Source organism: Silene latifolia, chromosome X (assembly GCF_048544455.1).
Source record: "Silene latifolia isolate original U9 population chromosome X, ASM4854445v1, whole genome shotgun sequence".
Classification (NCBI taxonomy): domain Eukaryota; kingdom Viridiplantae; phylum Streptophyta; class Magnoliopsida; order Caryophyllales; family Caryophyllaceae; genus Silene; species Silene latifolia.
The window spans coordinates 247,363,858-247,373,589 of record NC_133537.1 but is presented as its reverse complement, the minus strand read 5'-3'; the positions used below and the strand labels follow the sequence as shown (position 1 = coordinate 247,373,589).

The following is a 9,732-nucleotide window of genomic DNA, read 5'->3' as shown; positions in this document are numbered from 1 at the left end:
TAATTGTTTGTCTTTTATACTTACCACCTTAGGCAACTGAGATGGTAACACCTTTATTTATTTCAGAATGTCTTGCCAAAGGCTCCTAAATAAATAGGGGTGTTACACATACCCACTGCAAATAGTGTAACCTCTAGTATCCAGGGACCACTGCCCTTGACTATAACCTGAGCTCAATTTATCCTTAGCTCTACAAACATTCTTCCAGCCCCAGCTGACATCACCACCGGGAGTATACTCAGTCCAATTCTTATCCTTTAAGTTGATTTGGTTGACCCATTTAACCCATAGCGTATCTGGACTAAAGTAGATCCACCAAACCAACTTACCCACAACAACACTATTCCACACACAACTATCTTTGATATCCAATCCACCTTCTTTCTTGGGAGAGCAAATTTTGTCCCAACTAACCAGTGGAACTCTCATATTCTCCATTTTCCCATCCCACGAATAGTTTCTACAAATGGAATTGAGCCTATTCAAAACTTCTTTTGGGATAATAAAGATATTTATCCAGTAAGTATACAAGGTACTAAGAACAGAGTTTACCAAGACAAGTCACCATGAGTAAGATAAGTGTCTTGTCCCAAAAGCTGTAATTTTAGAAATCACTTTCTCAACTAGTACTTGACTGAGCCTTTGTTAATCTACCAGCAGTAATGGGAATTCCCAAATATTTAAATGGCAGCTCCTCTTCATAAAAACCTGAGACAAGTAAAATATCATCCTTCACCCAACCTGGTACCCCCCTAAAGTAGGCACTAGTTTTGGTAGGACTCATTTGTAGGCCAGAAGCTCTAGAGAAAGTTGAAAAGGCTCTGAAAAGCACCATAATAGACCCCACATCACCCTTACTAAACAACAGAATATCATCAGCAAACATTAAGTGTGATAATTTAAGCTTACCACACATAGGGTGATATTTAAAGCCCATATTTTCATTAACATAGGCCAATACCTACTGAGGTACTCCATAGCAATGGTAAATATAAGAGGGGGTAAGGGGTCCCCTTGTCTAAGACCCCTTTTCCCTTTAAAGAAACCAAAAATGTCCCCATTCAGAACTAAGGAGTAGCTAGCACTTTTGACACACTCCATTATAAGGGCAGCAAACTGATCAGGGAAGTTCAATACAATCACCATCTGCTCTAAGAAATCCCAGCTGACAGAGTTAAAGGCTTTTTTCAGGACAACATTCTTCCTTTTATTCTAGTATATTGTTCACCCTTTTTATTGTTCCAACTAGTTATATTACCCGTGAAATTCACGGGGCGTTTTTATTTTATAGTATATTTGATGGTATGAATTTTTTTAAGAGAGAATGTTGTTTGTACGCTGGATGATGTGTTCATTCTTCATCGTAATTTAAATGTATTCTTTTCGGAAATAAACTCAAATGCTTTTTAATTATGTGATAGATTTTTGGGTTTTATATTTCTATAGTCGTAGCATAGGCAACTTAATAATGTGCCATAATTAGTAGCTTTCTCACTTTTGTAGGTTCAAATCTTGGGAGTTGCTAGTTGATAATTTTTAGAGTAAAAAATTGAGAAAAATTTGAGGACCAATTATTTTTTTTTTTTTCGCTTTACTATGTGCAACATTTAGGGAAAATAAATTCGGAAACATAAGATGTCACAAGATGGAAGATAATTATGGGAAGAGAAATTGTGGCTGCGTACCAAAAATCTATGTTCGTCAATGACAACCGGTTATGAAAGAACCTACATCTAATTTTAATTGAAGTAATAATTATGGATCTTTTGCATTAACAAAATTTTAACTTACCAAGTGCTATTTGTTGGCACTTGTTGGTAATGCGTGAAACAAAATTAAGAAGTTTGAAAAATGAAACATTTAAATTATAATATGTGTCTCACAAAATAAAATCGGCCTACGATTTATTTTGAATATGAGGAGTACCTTTTATGATATTAAACTTTAAACCTTAGAAGATGGTTTTAAATTGTAAATCTATGTATTCTAATTTATTGTATCTTTGTGATTTTCGTTCTAAGACCGAAAGCCGGGACGAGATAAGACTAAGCAATGAGTAGTAGGGCGGACCTAGTAAGATCTAAAGCCTCTAGGACCAGTCTTAAGGTTGGCAATAAACCGAAAGGCATGTGCCTTGTACCTAGACAATACCGACATCTCAATACCCAACTTTGACTATCTTTGTATGCTAGTTTACATGTGAAACCTCCCTAGATTCCTCTTAATATTGTTAATTGTCATTCTTGCTATCGTTTTAATTTGCAAACCAAAACTCAAAACAAACTCGTTCTGACCTAGATAAAATTCGACCCATGACAACCTTTTTAGCAACCTCCGTCTCCTTATATTCGACTTCGACTACACTAGCTTAGGTTAGAATCATTGGGTAATTTATCTTTCATTGGGGTATACGACTAGCCCTATCACCGGTATATTGTGATAAACTTTTATAAAATAATACGGCATTTAAATCTTTTTTTAATTTTCTCAAAAATTATGTGTTTGACGGGCTGAAAGTCGTATACCAATCAAAGTAAATTTACAATCACTCACTTAACTACACCACTAAAAATAGTAATATAGTGACAGTAAGGGTCGAACCCACAAAGAAGGACTAAGTTAACTAATCTGTATAATAATCTAGAGTTGTAGATACCCGTATCCGTCGATATTGGAATTTACAGAAATCCCGACAAAACACCCGATGATGATAGGACACATGTTTACTTACATCGCTCGTTAGCGGATTCCGATTTGTGATGCGGGACAAGAGTTATTTGACGATTTTATAATTTAAATGAAATTTATATGATTTCGAAATAAATGAAATTTATTTCATCGGTTTTCTTTATTTTCGATTTTATTTAAAATTTAAAGCTTTTATAATTTATTTGAAAAATAAATTATTCTTCAAAGTTTTTATTTTAAATTTATTTGAAATGAAATGTGTGACGGTTTCGTGTTTTATCGCTTTATTTTAATTCGAAGAATTGATTTCTAAAGCGGTTTTAAACGAGGTTTTTGAGACGGTTTTAAGCTCGTGTTTTGAACGGTTTTTAGCACGAGTTTCGAGGTATAGCTTTGGCATGTCCCATATCCCCTACGTCCTGGGTTTGAACCCCCATACCACCACCTTTTTCCCTTCTCTTTTCCTTCCCCAAACCCGCGACCAACCACACCCATTCCCCTGTTTTCGAGCCCAACCCGAAGCCCAAACCACTACCCAACCTAGCCTAGACCACACACCTACCTAGCCCACCAACCCAACACCCATCTTAACCTAAACCCGTGCCCATAATCAAGCCCAAACCGCAACCCCCAACCCGCACCCGTGCTCTGTTTTGCTATTTTGCGCAGCAAAACAGAGAGGTTTTGAGCCCTTTTCTGAGCCCTTATCCAACCCAATTCCTTCCCCTATCTTTTCTTACTTATTCCCCAAGTAAGATAGATATTTTCCCCTATCCTAACAGCTAGCAAACCCCACCAAAACAAAAACCGTATATCATATGTTGATCTTTTCCAAAACCGACATTATCTCCTCTACACTCCATATTTCTACCAAATTCACTTTCCCCTCCCTCAAGCAAGCTATCTCACCAGCAAACCTAACCCTAGAAGCACCCCCATTCTCTTTTCCTATATAAACAAACAAACACACACACACACACACACACACACACACACACACACACACACACACACACACACACACACACACACACACACACACACACACACACACACACACACCGAAAAAGGGGACGGAAGAACAAGGTTTTGAGAGCACTTGAAACCCTAGCAATTGGAATCCTTTCTCATGTAACAAAACAACCCTAAACTCCTCTCATACCTAGAAACAAAGTGCATAGTTCACACAAAGGATTAAACGAACATTAGAGCATTAATTTGCCCACTTTTTCATCTTTTCTCGAGTTTTGGACTCCTCCTGTTCTCGTTCATTTTGAGTCATTTTTAAAACGTTTTTACCTTTTTTTTTCACTAAAGTTTGCATCTTTGGAGTCTGCGAATTCCAGAACATCTTTCGTATTTAAATTTGAGTAAGAAACGAAGTCACAATCTTCATTTGAAAATCACTGCACGAAGTGCCTTTTACGCGAGAAAATTGTTTTTGTTTTCGAAATTGATTTTGTTAAATTATTTCGATATTTGTTTTACAATTGTCGAAGACACACCTTCTAAGAAACACTTGCATACGGGATCCCAGGTAGTGTTCAAGTCTACATGTAAGTTGAGGGTGCACAAAATCCCGACTCAATTCCTCTCCTTTTGCTCGTGGGGTACACGGCCTAAGGGCCTTTTATTTGCTTTTATTTCGTCGTTTAATTATCGTCTCATGTTTCTTAATATGTTTCATAATTATGATGCTAATGATGTTTAGTCGCTGTTTAGAATAAATAGCATGTCGATCATATGTTTGCTTTTGAATTTATGACGATAACATGTTTAGTTAGAATAATTATCATGTTTAATATTATAAAACCAAATAGTTTGCAATTGTATGACGATAACATGCTTTAAATTGATTAAAATGAAATTTTAGTCAGTTTAATTCCTTTCCACATGTTTTACACCTTGCTTAGTTTAATTACGAAGTAATTAGATTAATTCACATGTTTAATGACTTGTTTTAGTTTTAATTATGAAATAGTTAAGATTAATTCACATGTTCGATTTGATTTATTTGATTTATGATGCATGTATGTTCATTTGTATCGTTAACATTGCTAAATCGTAATTTGGTCAAATTAACAAGTAGAAAGCATGTTAATTGAATTAGACATTCAATAGGTCATACAAACCCGACATAGGATTTAAATGAATTTCTTTAAAGAATATAGTGAATTCATCTGTTCTTATGAGAATTTCTTGCTAGTTGAAATGCACATGCTTAGCATCCAATTCACGACACTCGATGACTAGAATAGTCAATTTTGACCTCCCCTTTGGCCGTGTGATGCCTCGACATTTTATCCCAAGTTTGGGTTCGTTTTGTTTGATTATTGCGGTTTTATTTCAATTGTTATTGTTATTTAATCGTTGTAATTATTTCATTATCATTTCAAGCAATGTAATTTCTACTTTAAATATGGGTCTAGTTAGTCCTTTATTTTGAGTCAAAATGATTTCACAAAACCTTTGCTTTAGTTAGTTAAATTGAAATATTTAACTAATTAAATCGAAGCAAGTGCGCAAAACGATGATGAGGCCAAGGACGAAGTCCATGTGAGCTGTGACCTCCCCATATAGCACGAATTTCGAGGCCTAAGTAGGTTAGTTTGTGTCGTCAGCCGTGTGTCATCTCTAGAAATTGTATTTAGATCGAGTTGTATCTTTAATTCAATTGTTTGCAATTTGAGTCGACGAGAATCGTCTGGGTTGTAATAACTTAGCTCCCCAACGGCTCCCCACTCCCCTCTAAGCCATGTCGTGAATGCTTGTTAGTATAGTTCAAATCAACCTCATATGCTAAATCACTTGGACAAAGTAGATTAGATGCATTAAACGATTAGAAACCAAGCTCACATGTTAGGATCAAAATGGTGTTTTGCACTTTCATACAACAATCGTAGTCTTAACCAATTAGCCATCATAGTCCCAAGTAGAGGCCGTTATTGCAACGGACGGGGGTGGGTGTTTTATTAACGAACTTCTCATCACGTACTTTCAACAACGAACTCAAACCTCTTTTCAAAAATGGTTCCAAAATTTCCTTAAATTTGGTGGTGACTCCAAGACGATTTTCAACCCCGTGGATAAGTACTCTCCATTTTCCCTCATCCACATTTTGGCGATTCCTGTGGGGAGTTGTAACTTGAAAAGGAAAATGATGGCTAATAGGACTACCACTACGACTCATTTTGCATACATGCATTACTCATTTGAGACTTTAGGAGGACCACCTCACCCATTGGGTTGATTTCAATGGTTAGGAGGTGACGTCCACTATGCCGATTTAAATATCAAGATGGTACCGCCGAGATCTTTAAGTACTTGCTCTTACCATATTGCACACTTCTGCTTATGGGAGGCTTGACATTCTTTGATTAGGTGGATCATTGGCATAGACCCAATTAAAGGACCGACCGAGACTTAGAAGAGTCTAGGCTCATGCACGATTAATATGCGAATGCTTATGTGCTATGTGATAATCCTCCATGCTTTTTAGAAAATCTCAAACTGTTTTGTCAAACCGTTTTTTTTTTCGAAAACCGTCTTCAAATCAAGCATGTTTTCAAAATCGGAATGCTGCCGAAATAGATGTAGAATTTTCGACCAAAATGAGCTTTTTATAGCCGGCATGCTTGCCATTTAAAATCTCATTTTCAAATCATCTATTTTCAAATCAATTTCGAAATGATTTCTCATCATTCCCGAGCATAGAATATGTTTCGAGACAAGTCTAGTCATGTTAAGAGTTCAAGCGAACCATGTCTAGTACATGACCCTAGTGGGTCGCCCAAGCCACCTCTTGGGTCCAAGTCAAGTATGTCGACCATTTGGTCAAAGTCAAACCACCAAACATCCAATTTAGACCACCTAGGACGTTTTCCATGAACCATGTTTAGTTCAACGATGGTTTAGTCACACCAAGTCGAAGTCAAGTCCAAGACAAGAAGTTAGTTGAATGGAGTCATAGCCCTTGTTAGGTCTAGACCCCTCTCCCGTGCGACCCCTTACAAGTGAGCCACTCAGCTTATTTCCTGGGTCAAAGTGTCTTTGAGTCAAGTTTGAGTCAATGGTCAAGTATATAAGTCGAGTCATAGTTCATGTAGGGTCGAAAACCCGAGTCATGCACCTCATTCACATTTGACCCCTCACAGATGAACCGTGTGGTTCATTTCATGGGTCTTAGTCAGTCATCAAGTTCACAGGTTAAGCCTAAGCCAAGTCCATCCAAGTTCATGTCAAGCGAGTTTGAGTTGAAGACCCAAACCCATTCAAATGAACCTTTCACAAACGAACCACCATGTTCGATTCAAGTCCACCCACGTTACGTCGAGGTCCATTTGAGTCGGAGACCCAAATCCAACACCATTTGCATTAGATCTTTCACAAATGAACCACAATGTTCATTTTCATGTCCAATCCGGTCCAGTCCATTTGCATCCCGAGTCAATAGTTAGAGTGAAACCTCTCTTGACTTATAAATAGCGTCGAAACTCTGTCGATTCCTGAACCCGAGTCACATAGTTCTTTTCCCGAAGTCGAAGCTGAACAGCAAAAGTGGGCCAACTTTTTCAAACCGAGCATCTGAGTCGAATCTTGAAAAGGGAAAAGTTCAGAACCGAGGTTGATGATTATGAGTCGCAATTTACATTCGAGTCTTAGTCCGAGTCGAGTCTAAGGTTCGTTTTTTCCTACAACATATCAAACTCCTTCTAGTATCAATGAAATTGATCCTGTTTCCAATCCCTTTTCCATTATCAAATTAATGAAAATGCACAACGCACTCGAAGGGTGCCCTTGGGTAGAAACATGTATTCCGTTGTAAATGGTAGGGTACTTTAGGATCCCGTGTATGTTTTCTCTACCTATTCCATGTCTGGCGGTAGAACCATCAGAACCAGTGCTTATGACAAGCTCTTATATGATTCTATGACAAACCCGGACTAGTTCCTTGTTTCCCATATCGATGACGGAAGGTAAGCCCATTCCCCAACAAAATCATCCCATCTCGAAGAGAGAAGAGACCAACCTGTTCTAACAAGGAATTGTTAGTTCTGACCCAATTCAATTGGCGAAGCCCAATTTTCAAGGTATATCCTTTTGTTACCAGGAGAATGAGTAGAAGACCATTTTCAAAGAGAGAAGAGGAAAGAAAAGATGAAAAAGAATGAAAAGATGAGAAAAAAGAAAAAAAAAAAAGCAAAACAAGCAAAAAAGAAAAAAGAAAAAGAAAAAAAAGAAAAAAAGAAAAGTGAAGGAAAAAAAGAAAGAGAAAAAAGAAAAACTGTTGAACTTACAGAAGCAAGTTGTGGCAGATGTCGAAGTTACAGAAGTGGGTACACAAAGATGTCAAAGTTACAGAAATGAGTAGTCGAAGATGTCGAAAATACAGAAATGAGTGGTCGAGAATGTCGAAATTGCAGAACTCAGAAGCCGATGTCGAAGTTACAGAAACCAATAATCAGTGTGCAAAGCGGAAGCCGAGTACCATAATGCTCGTGGTTGAATGTCAAAGTTACAAAAGCCAAGAGTCGGTATCTGAAGCAGAAACCAAGTGCCAAAACACTTGTAGTCAAAATTCAGTGGGCGAAGCCAAAATAGTAAGTTAGTGCCATTCGTAACCTTTCTACCCCTAAATCCTTCTCGAGACAGTTGCAAGGGAATAGTCAGGGATTTTGAGGATTCATCTAGCTTGTTTCATTACACCCAAGCCTTTAGGATCCAGACATGAAAATTTGAACCCACATCATTTTCCTACCCATTTGCACTCGGGTGTCATCAAACCCGAGACACCATTTCCAACCACATCACCAACCATAGCCCTTGATACGTGCATTTTATATAGTCTTTTAGATCCTTTATTGCACGTATTTCTATATAATTTACGTAGTGTTATGCTACAAATGTCTCTCGAATCGTATACTTTGGTCTGCTTTGTCTTATTGGCAGGATTGGACCCGAAAGTAGCGGAATCATGCCTTTTCCAGTCCCCTTAGCATGCATTTATGGAGATGGAAGAATTGGAGCGGAATTACTATGCCTCGGGAAGCGTGAAGTGGTCTCGGATGCAAACCAATGAAGAAGGGAAGCTGGTTCGGTGGCTAAGTACTCGATCAAAGCCCTTTATGTTCGATCGAGTGAAATTGGGTAGTCAACAATGCTCGATCGAGTCCCTGCTGTACTCGATCGAAAGATGGTATTTTGAAGGTTCTCGATCGAGAGGTGATGTTCTCGATCGAGAGGTTTGGATGGAGGAAGTGTTCGATCGAGTAGTTCCATTGTACTCGATCGAGAGCTTCAGTTTTTAGACGTAAGATTTAGTATCTTAATTATGTTTTAGGTTAATAAAATATCTTCTCTATATAAAGATAAGACGTCATTAGGTTTAAAAACACTTCTTAATCTGATACATTGCTCCTAATTACTCAGTAGATAATTTCTCTCTCTTTTGGACGTTGCTTTGTTCTTTCATTGCCGGATCTTGAAACTTTGTAATCTTTCTTTGCTCTTTGATTTAATTTAATTTTTCTTTGCATCCCTTTAATTCTTCTTGTTCTTTAATTTCTGTTTTAATTAGTGTTGTTGCTAAGTTTATGTTATTTCATCTTCATCATCCCTATATCATGTCTCTTGCTATTTCATCAATTATTGTTATTAGTTTTATTATGAACATGCGTAGCTAAATCCTTTTATGTTAGGATTAGGGGAGCCATGGTAGTGAAACAATAATGTTGTAAATAGATTAGGAAGTTTACATGTGAGAATTGATTCATAACAATTTAATTGTAATCGTTTAGTTGAGCGCACGCTTCTAAACTAGTTAATCCGGTTAATTTCAGACCTAGATCGAGAGATTAGAATGAATAGACCTGTTATGAACAATAGACTACACTAGTGAGGGCGAGAGCTAAGTTAGTAGTATTTTAGGGCAGATAGCAGACCGAGAGGACCTTTCTTATACCCTTCTCACATTAGACCGACTGATCTCATTATGACCGAATTGGCTAACTATCATGGTGAACCAACACCCTAGCATTCTTCTCT

At 37.5% G+C, this 9,732-nt stretch overlaps 1 protein-coding gene across 1 annotated transcript; it reads right to left on the bottom strand.

Annotated features, from left to right (window-relative positions):
• Positions 1-619: 619 nt before the first annotated feature.
• On the bottom strand, positions 620-1,146 carry LOC141619896 (uncharacterized). Its single transcript, XM_074436910.1, has 2 exons — positions 962-1,146; positions 620-857 (listed from the first exon to the last, which is right to left on the bottom strand). Exons 1-2 carry the CDS (start codon positions 1,144-1,146, stop codon positions 620-622), a joined length of 423 nt encoding a protein of 140 aa, XP_074293011.1.
• Positions 1,147-9,732: the final 8,586 nt, after the last annotated feature.

Bases quoted from the DNA above. Each gene is read 5' to 3' on its own strand.
- LOC141619896 (XM_074436910.1), bottom strand. From the start codon at position 1,146: ATGGTGATTGTATTGAACTTCCCTGATCAGTTTGCTGCCCTTATAATG. The intron at 858-961 runs GTATTGGCCTAT...TCTGTTGTTTAG, and splicing joins GCTATGGAGTACCTCAGTAG to TAAGGGTGATGTGGGGTCTA.